At 44.5% G+C, this 13,266-nt stretch overlaps 1 protein-coding gene across 5 annotated transcripts in view; it reads left to right on the forward strand.

Moving 5' to 3' along the window:
* ZBTB1 (zinc finger and BTB domain containing 1) overlaps window positions 1-13,266 on the forward strand; it is a 24,623-nt gene that overhangs the window by 1,086 nt on the left and 10,271 nt on the right. For 3 of the 5 annotated variants that reach the window (XM_017807457.1, XM_017807454.1, XM_017807456.1), the window contains exon 2: window positions 8,949-12,213. In XM_017807457.1, coding sequence (XP_017662946.1) covers window positions 8,969-11,104 — 2,136 coding nt within the window. In that variant the 5' untranslated portion in view covers window positions 8,949-8,968 and the 3' untranslated portion in view covers window positions 11,105-12,213. Of the gene's footprint in view, window positions 1-265; window positions 535-8,948; window positions 12,214-13,266 lie in introns of those variants that run through there. The other 2 variants (XM_017807455.1, XM_017807458.1) reach the window with 2 other exon arrangements.

The following is a 13,266-nucleotide window of genomic DNA, read 5'->3' on the forward strand; positions in this document are numbered from 1 at the left end:
CCCGCCCGCCTTCCCTCCCTCCCGCACTGCCGGGGCCGCGGCGGGCGCGCTCCACCTGCGGGGCGGGCGGGGGTCGGGGGATGCCGCGCTGGGGAGCGAGAAGCGGCCTAGGGAGGTGCAGGGGCGAGAGGCGGGGAAGGAAGGGCACCGCGCCGCCCGGGTGGCTCCGGGGCTCGAAGTCGCGGTAAACATCTCGGGTGCCGCTATCGCGCCCGGCGCCGGCCCCCCCTCCCCGGTGGGTCCCGCCGGTTTTCTTCCTTTTGTCTCTACGAAATAAACACCCCAAAACTTCGAGCGAGTTGCGGTGGTTCGGCGAAAAACGGAGCGGAGCTGCAGCCCCAGGGAATGCTCCACCCTGCCAGGCGGGAGACTTGGGTTTCACTCGGGGCTGGCAGCGCGCTGGATCGCCTCGGAGGCGGCTGGAAAGGAAGGAGAATACTTTTGTCACATAAAAAACAAGCCCTGTGCCGCTCTGGGAGCGGTGTTGAAAGTCTCGTTCCTCAAAGGACTCCTCTTTTCTGCTCGGATAGAAAGGTAGTAAAGAGAGTAAAAGGGACTGAAAACGCTGTGGGTTTGGGGCTGGGGTTTTACTCCTTTCTGTTTTTCAGGATTTTTTGTTTCAGCTGACAGATGAGTGCCGGTTCCTCTTGACACGTAGGCATTTGGTAAATGGGTAGCATGGCTTGGATGCTGCTTAATATTTGGATGTTTACTGGCAGGTTATGTCATTTGCTTGCATTATTTCCCCCGCACTAGAGTATCGCGGGGCACAGTGCAAAACTATCCGGGGTTGCAACAGTGCGGTGTTCCTTAGGCATTTAATTACATTAAACAAACATTCCTTTAATTAAAGGTGTTTGTTTAACATTCCTCATTACAGCTCTTGGAAAAACCCACACAGCAGCCGTGAGCGTGAGCGGGGGGGATGCGGGCTTCTCATTTTCACCAAATTACAACTTAAGCTTTCATGGCGAGTGGGGGAGAGGCGTTGGGACCATATGGCCGTGGGGAAAACTGGCCAAACACGAGCGGTTGCAGCACTGGCAGAGATTTTCCTAGGCAGCAGCACAGCGAGTTGACAAGCTTGTGGAGAGATTTTTGGGTGACTGGCCAGAAAACTTGAGGAGTAACAAGTCGTATTAGTTGCACTCTGCTGATGTTTGAGGTAACAGGGAACCAGCAGGCACCAACCCGCGGGGGTTGGATGCAGGTAATGAAGACATGGGTTTGTGCTGCGTGGGACGCTCAGAGAAGTAATAGAAGACACTTCTTCCTAGTAGCCGGAAAGTTTTGTGTGGAATAAGATCACAGACTTAACAGATGCTTCAGCTCTGCTTGCACAAGTCTTTTCTTCATCAGACTCAATTACTGTTGTCACTGGCACAGAAATTTGCAGTGATTATGTTGAGGGTGCTCATGCCAACCGGGGATTTGGGTTTTTAGATGCTTTCTTACTTGAATGTGAGAGGCTGCTTCTTTCACAGATTTACATTCTTGCTGACAGTGGACAGCCCTGAAAATCCAGGATGGACAAAGCCATAGTAGCTATTTACCTGCTGGATGGAAATAAAATAGCTGCTCAGAACTGAGGTAGTGAAAGTTACCTGATAAAAGCCTGGTGTCCTTTCTCTTAGTTGTTACAGCTGGACCTCCCACTAGAGTCCTTCCAGACCTCACACTCGTGTAGCATGAGAGGCCATATGTTCATTTTTCAGTTTGGCCAGTGGTTCCCCAGCGGTTGGGTTGTCCTGCCCTGCCTCTGCTTGGGCACCATAAACACCATCACCCAGAGCTTTGCTGCGGACACAGCGTGTGGGCACAACAGCTGACATAATTTGCATGAAGACCGTTTATATTTGTCTGGTAATTTTTTCTTTTTGCGTGCTGTGTCACTGCACAACTCCAGAATTCACTGGCTGTTGCCCTTTTTGCCCATATTAAACTTATTTCATTGGATGGAGGCCTTAGTAGCCTTATTTTTATTTTTAATGTGCTGAAAGTAAAATGTGAAACATTTAAGAGCAGAAAGAGCCAACAAAATATGTAGTTTGACGTGTGTCGCACAAGTTACTGTGCTTCGTTCATGTGCATCCAGCAAGTTGTTAAACTAAAGTCCGACCTGTATTTAGCCAAGGATGCACTCCTGGAAGGCATGTGTGACTTCATTTGAGGGTCTCAAGACATGGTTAAACCACCAAGATGCCTCCTGAAGTTGAAACTTTGTGTAACTCGGAGAGCCTAGGTAAAAAGGCTCATCTTTCTGCCACAAGGCATAAATTGGGTATAATTTTTTTTCCCACTAATTGTTTCTTTTAAACATATCATTACCGTGTTGCCTGGCAGCTGAAAAGGTGACAGATAAAAGATAACTGTGACTTCTAGACTAGTCCTTTGTGGCTAGCAAGTTACTTTAAGGGACTGCATAAGGTCTTTCTAGTACTTTTACTCCCTAGAACTGATCTTAACTTGTTTGAAGTGGAGATGAGGCTTTAGCACAAACTCCCTTTTCTTAATTTACTCTGTCAAGCTTTTATGACACTGTATCCCGTGTCTTTCGAGGAGTGTTCTTACCTAAGACCATGTAACACATCTTAACTAATTCTCAATAAGCAGCTGAGAATCATAACTTGCTAAATTTTGACGTCTGTTTCTCATTTGTGGACACGGAGGCTGAATCAGTGGAGAACTGCTGGCTGAGGAGGGGATCGAGTGGCCCCAACAGCTCGTGGTTGGGGATTTTGGAACATCTGACTTTTCCCTGGTTCAGATCTAGCCCAAGTGTCATAAAACTTGGTTCTCTACATTGTCCAGGAATCTGTTTAAAATGAGTTGATTCAGCCACCAGGATGTGTCTGAAGATTAGATTGGAATCATATTCCCAGCTAGCACGCCTGAAGGCAGCCGATTGGAAGGGCTATGGGAGGAGGGTAAATTATACCTTCAGTCCTTCATAACCTGAATAATGGAGCTTAATTACATTTTCCCTGGCAGAACATGGATTTCCCATAGTTGTGTTAATTCATGACCTAGGCTCTGCTTGCAATGCGAACTTAGCCACTCTTGAGGTGGACAGTGGTCACCTGGCCCCAAGTTCTTTGCTGGTTTTGCAGTGTTTGTGTGAACTGAGGCACTTGGGACTGTGCAGTCCCAGAGCAATCTCAGTGGCTTCCTATTGAGTATGTGTAGGTAAAAGTTGTAGCCTGTTGAGAGCTCTGTGATTGATGCAGTAGCCGAACACTTAAACTCCTTGGGCATCATATGGAGAATTTATACATCTTGTGTAGGATTTTCTGTGCAGCATCTCGATGCTGTCATTTAGGAATCCAGGTTGTTTGGTGGATCTGACCCACAGAGGCAAAATACTTCTTGGGAGAGTTCTTGGGAACCCGTGGCAGGGTGGGGTACGGTGTCAGACTGCGATGGGGGATTTGCTTTCTGCTGCCCACGCGCTTGTTTCTTTGGGTAACTGGGCGTTGTTTGCTTGAGGTTTTCCAGTCTCGTTTTCTATTAGCACCAAATTCTCCACTCATTTATTACACTTTTGTCCAGCCTGTTCTTGGTTTCCAAAGAAAAGCAGCCAGTAACTAACAATGTAAGTGCTATGTTTTTGCCTGCTCAGCAGTGGAAATGCTGGGTTTTGAAAACCACCTACTAATTTTAGGAGCCGAAACGCTCCTAAATTCTGAACCTTGTGGTATGTCTGTTTTAAAGACAGAGGAGCTAGCAAAAGAACTTTACCAGTTCTTCGCTTGAGGATCTTTTACTTCTTTTGTTTTAAAACATCTCAGAAAACTTTGAATTTGAGGAAATGACAGCATGGAGCTGTAGTAAATACCTGTTCTTTTTTTGTTTTCATTTTCATATTAGATGCTTTTCTAGCACATTTTTTCAGAACACCTCTGCATTACTCAGCACTGCTTACAATGTGGCCCATGCTGCATTTACTGCACAAATCAATCCTTGCTGAAATTGGAGCTGCTTGTGTTCCTTATGGATTTGTGAGGTTGGTTCCTCCAGTACTGGGATGCTTCACAAAAGGCAATGTGCTAGTCCATTGGACAAGGGGCTGGCATTTCTCCTCTCTTTGAAATAGAAGAGTCAGAGAGGATTAGAAATAATTTAAAATTTTGGATTGGCAGACTTGCCTGCATGGAGCTTTAATTTTCCAAGATACTCAGTGTTTAGTACATACAGAGGATAGCTCCCACTGACCTTAGTTACTGCTGATGGTGTTTACCTGTGTGAATAAATTGGATATCCAAAAAGTGCAAGCCAGACTTAAAAAGGTTGAAGTGACTTGTCCTGGGACTGGCAGCAATGGGATGATGTTCTCCAAGCAGTGCTCCTTGCTGTGAGATCCTCTTTTTTGTTCCCTGCCCCCCATTCGCTTCACATCCTCCAAATGCTTTTGCCAAATGAGCAGGGATCTTGTCTTGCTGCTGCTCAGATCCAGGCCTGGACAGACCAAAAGGATGTGCTGAGTAAGGAAAATTTTACTATGATCTGTACATAATATATGTACATACATAATACATGATACGTAAATGGCAGCTGACTTAATGCTGCATTAATTACAGCATTTCTTGTGTACACATTTAACTTTGAAATCTTGTGTTTTCTGTAAAAAGACCTGTTTTTATTCTAATGCCTGCTTTTTTTTTTTTTCCAAAGCAAACTTCAAAAATAGTTTGCAGTACTGAACCACCCACATGGGTGATAAATGCAGATTGCTGCCATTTTAGCAATTAAAGTAACAAAATAATGATAAATGATCACTTTCTGCGAGCTTGCTCTCGATGGGAAGGAGTTTGTCAGGAAGCCCGTGATGCTTGCTGATAGCAAAGGCATGGCAGGATTGGGAATTTGAGATGCAGTTCCTGCTCTGAAGGGGTAAATGCTATAATTGTTTTCCACCCATTCCCCAGCAAAAGCATATCTGTGTTTTTAGGCCTTCTGCCCTAGGCCCTGCAGCTTGGTTTTTCCCAGTCCCTTGCCCAAGCAGCTTCCCTCCACTGTTTAAACCCTCATTGCCCCCACTTTTAATTCCCAGTGCTGCTTCCTAATCCCAGTCTCCTCGTCTTGGTTCAGCACTCTGCTCCCAGCCTGCCTCTCCCTGCTCTTCAGATTTCCAGAGGTTTTCCATCACATCCTTCTTACATTTCCCAATCTCCCTGTGTTTTCACTACACCCCCTCTTGAGTCTGGTCCTCCATCAGCCAGAATTAGGTATCTTCTCCATCCAGTTACCAGGAGGGCTGATAAAACCCAGCAGGCAATTTTCACGCGTAGCAATCTCCAGCAAGCCCTACTGTCAGCTCCTGCCTTTGTGAGGGGGCACATAGAATCATGGAATTGGGTTGGAAGGGACCTTAAGAGGCCATCTAGTCCAGCCCCCCTGCAATGAGCAGGAGCATCTTCCACTAGATCAGGGTTGCTCAGAGCCCCATCCAACCTGACCTTGAATGTTCCCAGGGATGGGGCATCCACCACGTCTCTGGGCACCTTGTGGCAGTGCCTCACCACCCTCGTGATAAAAACTTCCTTTCTTCTGTCTGAATCAACCCCTTTGTAGTTTAAAACCATGGCAGAGCTCTGTGCAAAAGGGGGGGTTCACTGCAGGTGGGATGGCTCAGGCAGGCCCCCATGTACAAAGGGGCTGCAAGAGGATGAAATGTTCTCAGCCAGGCTGTAATCTGAGATTTTAATAAATAACAAAATTTTTAAGTGTGAATAAACTGATATTTTTTATCTTCTCACCCTCAAGCTTGGCCAAATTCAGGCAGATTTTTATATCATGACAACATATCTAAGATATAACGCTTTCTCCCACGTAAAGTCTCTCTTCAAAGATTTTGGAAGAGAAATCTTTTATTTTTAAAAGAATATTAATCTACATATATGAAAGCTTTTTCTGAGCTTCGTTTTGTGAACTACTTTAGTTGACCTTTTCTGTGGAAGGGGTGTGGGGGGGCAAATAATTCAGTGTGAAGTAGACAATTCAGAAGGAAAGTTTTGCCTTTGCTGGTTGAAATGTGTTAAAAGTTTTAAATAGCCCAACCCAGGCTCTCATGGTGGGAAGTGTTGGCATTTGTAAATACTTAGTTACATGCAGCAGGTTAATACAGCATCCAGAGGGAGGATGCCATTACTTTCATTAACATAAATAACCTCAAACAGTCTTTTAACACCTACATGTAGTACTACTGCAGTAGAAGACAGATATGTATCTGAGCACTTTGCCATCCTGCTCAAGCCACCTCATGCTCCAGCTGTTTCTTCCCAGAATTCCTAGGAGGGAACCATTGCCAAAGGGTCTTTGTTGTGTGTTGGGACCCACATGCTGAAAGCTCTGCAGGAATTCCTCTGTCAAAAGGAGAAATACCTTTCACCTTTTTAAAAGAGGAAGAATATTTAAAAAAGGCAGGTTTGTGTGCTGTCACTCATCATTCACGTCATTTGGAAATGCTGCTCTCTGCAGGTGTTTGCAGACAGTTTGTGGCCACCTTTTTGGTACAGGCTTGCTGCTTGGACTGCTGTTTTGCTGTTGGTGGACATGATGGAGTACTTTTAGTGTAGAAAAAACACAAGTAAACATTACATTTAAAACTTGCCACTTTATATGGATGGGGAGATTAACCTGAGTCATCCTGAGCCTTTTCTTGTTCTGTTGGGAGTTTACAACAAGAGGCCAATTGTACCTTAGAATCTGTCATCTCTTTTCTCACTGGTTTCCACTCTTACAATGTGGAAGTTGAAGTCAGTTCTTCCTCATTATGCAGCTGCTGTTCTTGATACAGTAGACTGAACTACATTTAGCATCTAATGAATTGCCTCAAGTCCAAAACACGTTACCCCTTGGAAGAATACGAAGTGCACTTTTATTATTGATGTTGAGAGCTTTGCTACACAGAAACATCTGAAATTACCCAGTGACCTAGACAATGATCAGTGTCTGTAGAAAAGGTGTGAAGTGGTTTCAGAGATTCTCCTACTTTCAAAGCCACTGTTTTGCAAGTTAGTGAGAAAGCCATTAAATGAATTCCATGCAACAAGTTGCATTTCTACAGTGAACATCACTGGGCCAAACCGGTCCGAGAATTGTTATGGCAGGGTGCTTGCCTGGAGTTCTGGGTGTGGAGGGTTGGGCTGAGAGGAGAGGAGCAGCTGCCATGCAGATGCTCGTAGTCAGTTTTAATTCAGCCCAAATCTCAAGGTTCCTGTTGCCAGACAAGGTCCTGTGCTGGTGGTGATCCAGAGGTACTGCTGGACGAGTTGGCAGTAGGGAATATTGCTGGGTGGGGTGAGCATGTTCTTGTCTTGGGAGCTTGAGTGTGTTTCCTCCGTGGCAGTCCTTTGTGGAATGGAGAACGGGGTTTTAATGTTAGGCTTGCTGCTTAACAAGCCAGGCAACGCCTATGACTTGTGAATACAACACCAATTGTGGAATTTAATTTCTCTATCCATTTTTCTCCCTAGGAGATGTAAGCTGTTAGGGGAATAAGAAGAAAAAGGGAGCATTTGTGTGTGTATTGTGTTTAGATTTTGAACAGTTGAAAGAGTTGGTTGCAAATCAATCCATGCATTTCACTGAGTCATAAAATGCCATTTAATATATGTCATTTGCTAGCCTGCACTTTATTTGTACAAATCTCTTACAGTTATTTGCATTGTTTGTGATAACCTTTCAAAATGTTAAGAATGCTCATTACTGCTTTCTGTTTTTCATTTAGTTAGGGCGTTCTTTATACCTTCTTTTGGTTTCTCACCCCCTCACCCTGTGCAGTTAGAACAGATTATGTACAATCAGTAAAGTGAGTCGTGACTAACTGTTGATCTGGCCACACTTGGTTAAGTTTATCTTCTGTAAATCAAATGCACACCTCCTGTATACAATGCATTTCTTCTGGATATTTTTGTTAATATAAACCAATGTGTTTTCTCCCTCTTTTCTCCTGAGGACAAGTTAGTCCTTTCACATTACAGCAACCCTCAGCACTTGCAGGCCTTTCTCCCCAGTCTTTGTCAAGGCTTCATTTCACTGTGGCTCCACCTCTGCCCCGCGGGCTCTCTCAGTTCTCCATTGCTGAGTTTTTCTTTGTCCGGTTTCCCATCTATGTGTTTTGGTAACGTTTCAGCGCTCTGAACTGGTGGTTTTGAGAGCAGTTGGAGGCACGGCGTGCACCACTTCCTGCCTGTGCAGCCCCTGTGGCTGTCACGCAGCTCGCCTGGTCACCATCTGCAGCGGGCTCGTACGTGGGACGTGCCACCGCAGCCGGGCTGCCCTCTGCTTCTCAGAAGGCGTTTGACTCTGCGGTTCCTGGTTTGCAGGAAGGTTGAGGCAGTCCCTGAGCTGCCATGAAGAGCAGAATGTGTGGAGTAGCTTGTGTGGGTGCTCCACTGATGCCTCTTAGTTTCCTTTAATGAGGAGGGACAGACCAGTTTGAGCCTGGCCTGTTTTCCAGTATGAGTTGCATCATGTGTCCGTTGGACTGACAGGTAAAAAGGCAAGTTGAGACTGAAGAGTGGTTTCTGACAGCCAGTTTACCTTGTATAGGTGTTGTCCCGGGGCCATCTTACAGAAGTCTACCCTGTGAAGTTTTTGAAGTTCTGCATTCAGAATTCATATCTGCAAATCTTGGCTGGGGGACTTTGAGATATATTTGCTAATTTATATTCTAGCAGCATAGCTCTGATTGACGTGTGTGGTGGTTATGTTTATTAGTTTACTAGTCTTGTAAGTCTAGTGGTGAGCACATGGAATTATGGATGTTTTCACTGGCATCAGTATTCATAAGTAGTTACCAGCAAAGGTCTCCAGACAGGAAGCTGTACCGCAAACTGTCAGAGTAGGAAGATCTAGAGAGCAAAACGATGGCATTTCCTCCCTACGTTCAAGTAGGTTTTGGGTTTTGTGCTTGTGATTTAACAGATATCTTCTTCTCTATGCAGGGCTATAATCGAAGTACAAGATGGCAAGAACCAGCCATAGCAACTATGTCCTTCAGCAGCTAAACAACCAAAGAGAGTGGGGCTTTCTGTGTGACTGCTGCATCGCTATCGATGATATTTATTTTCAAGCACATAAAGCAGTCCTTGCTGCCTGCAGCTCCTATTTTAGAATGTTTTTTATGAACCATCAACACACTACAGCCCAGCTGAATCTAAGCAACATGAAGATTAGCGCTGAATGCTTTGATCTTATTTTACAGTTCATGTATTTAGGAAAAATCATGACAGCCCCTGCCAATTTTGAACAATTTAAAGTGGCCATGAACTATTTACAGCTATATAACGTACCCGAATGTCTAGAAGATATACAGGATACAGACTCATCTGGTTTAAAATGTTCATCTTCTGCTTCTAGCACCCAGAATAGTAAAATGATATTTGGCGTGAGAATGTATGAAGACGCGCTCGCTAGAAATGGCAGCGAAGCAAACAGGTGGGGCATGGAGCCGCCAAGTTCAACAGTAAATACATCCCATAACAAAGAGCCTGACGAAGAAGCTTTGCAGCTAAGCAGCTTCCCCGAACAACTGTTTGATGCCTGCAAAAAAAGCACCACGTCCAAATTCTCTCACACGAAAGAGCGCGTGTCCCACTCGCGCCGGTTTGGAAGGAGCTTCACCTGCGACAGCTGCGGGTTTAGTTTTAGCTGTGAAAAGCTACTGGATGAGCACGTGTTAACGTGCACCAACAGGCATTCCTACCAAAGTGCCAGGTACTACAGTACTGAGAAAATAGACTATAGTGAAAAGGACTCTACTTCTAAAATGATCTCCACACAAACAGAAAAATACAAGGGGGACTCGAGCCAAGCCGCAGACGATTCTTCATCTCCCGTGTCAAACATCACGAGCAGGAAAAGCAGCACGGTTGCCTCCGAGACCTCAGGTGAAGAAGGAAACAGAGCTTCTGAGAGGAAGAGGATTATCATCAAGATGGAACCGGAGGACAATCCTACAGACGAGCTGAAGGATTTTAATATTATCAAGGTGACGGATAAAGACTGCAATGAGTCTTCCGACAATGACGACCTGGATGATGAGCAGGAAGAGCCGCTCTACAGATACTACGTCGAGGAAGAGATGAGAGAGAAGAGAAATGCTCGCAAGACTTTAAAGCCCCGTTTATCCATGGACGAGGATGAAAGAAAGTGTTTGAAAAGCCCGCGGCACCTTAACAGGAAGGCTCCTTCAGTGCAGGAAGACGTGGAGAACGCTCCCTGTGAACTTTGTGGGCTAACAATCACCGAGGAAGATTTGTCCTCTCATTATTTATCCAAACACATAGAAAATATATGTGCTTGCGGCAAGTGTGGTCAAATACTGGTCAAAGGCAAGCAGTTACAGGATCATGCACAGACCTGTGGAGAACCCCAGGATCTGACCATGAACGGAATCAGAAACTCTGAGGAGAAAATGGACTTAGAAGAAAACCCTGAGGAGCAGTCGGAAATAAGGGACATGATGTTTGCAGAGATGCTAGAGGACTTCAGGGACAGTCACTTCCAAATGAACAGCCTTCAAAAAAAACAGTTATACAAGCATTCTGCCTGTCCTTTCCGGTGCCCTAATTGCGGTCAGCGTTTTGAAACTGAAAACCTGGTGGTTGAACATATGTCAAACTGCCTGGAGCAAGATCTGTTCAAGAACTCCATGTTGGAAGAGAACGAGAGGGATCACAGACGTAAGCATTTCTGCAATCTTTGTGGGAAAGGATTTTACCAGCGTTGCCACTTGCGGGAACACTATACCGTTCATACCAAGGAAAAACAGTTTGTTTGTCAGACATGTGGGAAGCAGTTCTTAAGAGAGCGCCAGTTGCGGCTCCACAATGATATGCACAAAGGCATGGCCAGGTATGTCTGTTCCATTTGTGATCAAGGAAACTTCCGAAAACATGACCATGTACGGCATATGATATCTCACTTATCAGCTGGAGAGACTATATGCCAGGTCTGCTTTCAGATATTCCCAAATAATGAGCAACTGGAGCAGCACATGGATGTTCATCTGTATACATGTGGAGTATGTGGAGCAAAATTTAATTTGAGGAAAGATATGAGATCTCACTATAATGCCAAGCATTTGAAAAGAACATAAGCATAAACATACTGTTAAAGCATTAAGCTGGCAGCAGAGAGAACACCAAAGCAAAGCATAAGTATAGTAGAAAAAAATTGAAAAGGAAAAAAAAAATTTGAAAATAAGTCTCTTTTTTTATTATTTTTTTTAAGACCCTCCTAACCATAGGTGTCTATTTAGGCTCATTAAGTATATAGCTTTGAAAAGCATCATGTGTTTAATTATTACATTTTCACTGTTTCCTAATATCAGTTTCTGTTCTTAATTTTATTGTTTTACTAAGTAGATATACAAATCATTATTTTTAAACTGTAGATTAAAAGCACAATGTTACCCCTTCACTGACTGCTATTAAACAGTTCTCGGATCCATGTCCATAAGATGAGTGCTTTAATATTTCCATGTGTTGTTTCTTCATGTGAAAATTTTAGATCTCAGTGATTAATGTGCAAGAGCATAACTGTTCATAATCCCCAAATTAATTTTCAAAATGAAAAAAAACCCCAACAATGCCAAGAAATAATCCTTTGTGCTCTGTCTCTGCTGTAAAGGCAGAGCTGGCTGTCCTGGTCCCCTGCTTCTTGGCTTTGTTGGAATGTGCATCCCAGGGTGAGAGCACATAGGCTCAGTTAAACCTCGCAGGCTTGGACTGGAGTGCACAAAGGGAAAGGGAGTTACTGACTGTCGGGATAACCAAGGAGTTCCCAGCACAGTGGTCGTTTTCCAGACTTGAAGTCCTAGCAGAACTGTTCAACTGACACTGGCCTTTCTTTTACTGTCTGTACCTCTGTGGGTATATTTAACCTGCTTATCCTAACATACAAGGGAGGAGCAGCCGTGGCGGGTTCCTAGGAATGCAGCGTGGCCATGTGCGCTGGAGACTGCATTCTCAGCCTAGCTGTGAACCGTGCCTTGCTGCTTGTGTTGGAAAGTTAAAAGCAGGATGGGTGTGAAGATAGTCCCATTGCTTGGGTGGGGAGGGGAAGGGGGAGCGTGGCTCATGTGAACCTTAGTTTTTTTGCTTCTTGTTTTCATGATACTTTATGAATGTTCTGTTTTTCAACAAGAATATAACGAGAAAAGACTGCGGAGTTTGCTTAATAAATGTAAAGACATTTTATGCCTTTTAAGATTCCTTGCTGATTCTAGCAGAGCCCTAATCTGCGTAGCTTGTCTCTTAATTTAATTGAATTTAAAAATCCTCCTAAGTACCTGCTGACATCAATTCAGTGAGGCACTTTGGCCTTTGAGAGAACTACTGGCTTTGACTCTTAGGAACCAGCTGTCTAAACCTTTGTTAATTGTTTGATTTGTGATGGGGGGGAGGAAAGGATCCTAATGTGTAATGGTGGAGAAAACGATTAAAAAATAAAACCTAGCAGTACTTTCTCCCAGCAGATCTCACTTTATCAAAGAGGGTGGGTAATGCTATTTCCTACTGAGACGTGGAGGGAGGAAAGTAATTTAAATCAGCAGTTAAGGCAGTTGGATGAGATGATCATTGTAGGTCCCTTCCAACTGAAATACTCTGTTCACCTCATGTGCCAGTGGTGGGGTTGTGAATAGGAGCCAGGAGCTGAGGGTCTAGTCCAGGGCTTTCATGTGCTTGTTGCTGTCTGAGTTCGATTCCTTTTTGTTTCTTGGGGATTATGAGGAGTATTGAGCTTTAATGTTAAACTGTTCAGAGAAGTGAACACAGTACAGAATCTCCACTGTAACTATTCAAATTAGTACGAATTGCCTTGCATTTATTCACTTTTAAATGTTCATTAGGATTTCTCTTGGCTGGCAGATGTGTACATTTCTGCAGTGATGGAGGAGGCTCCCCCAACCAGACGTCAGTCCTGAACTGGCAGCTGGCCCCAGGCACCGACTGCTTCTGGTGCAGTTCAGACCTTTAATGTTTTGCTTTACTGCTCAATCCTGTGTTTTCTTGTGTGATGCTGAAGCCAACCCAGTCCTGAATAACCCTGGGGCCAAAAAGAGCACAGGCATGGATGCACTCCAGCTTTTCAGTTAATTCAGAACTTTCCCCCCTTAGGATTTATTCCATGCTCCCCATCCCAAACCAGGCCGAAGCTCAGTGTGTAAGGGTTCGAAGAGTAAGTGGGATGGGTATTGTAACACCTTTTAGTGTTGGAATTATTGCTAAGGTGATGATGAGACTCTTCAAAAGACAA

The sequence above is a fragment of the Lepidothrix coronata genome, unplaced genomic scaffold, assembly GCF_001604755.1.
Source record: "Lepidothrix coronata isolate B3197 unplaced genomic scaffold, Lepidothrix_coronata-1.0 Scaffold19, whole genome shotgun sequence".
NCBI lineage: Eukaryota > Metazoa > Chordata > Aves > Passeriformes > Pipridae > Lepidothrix > Lepidothrix coronata.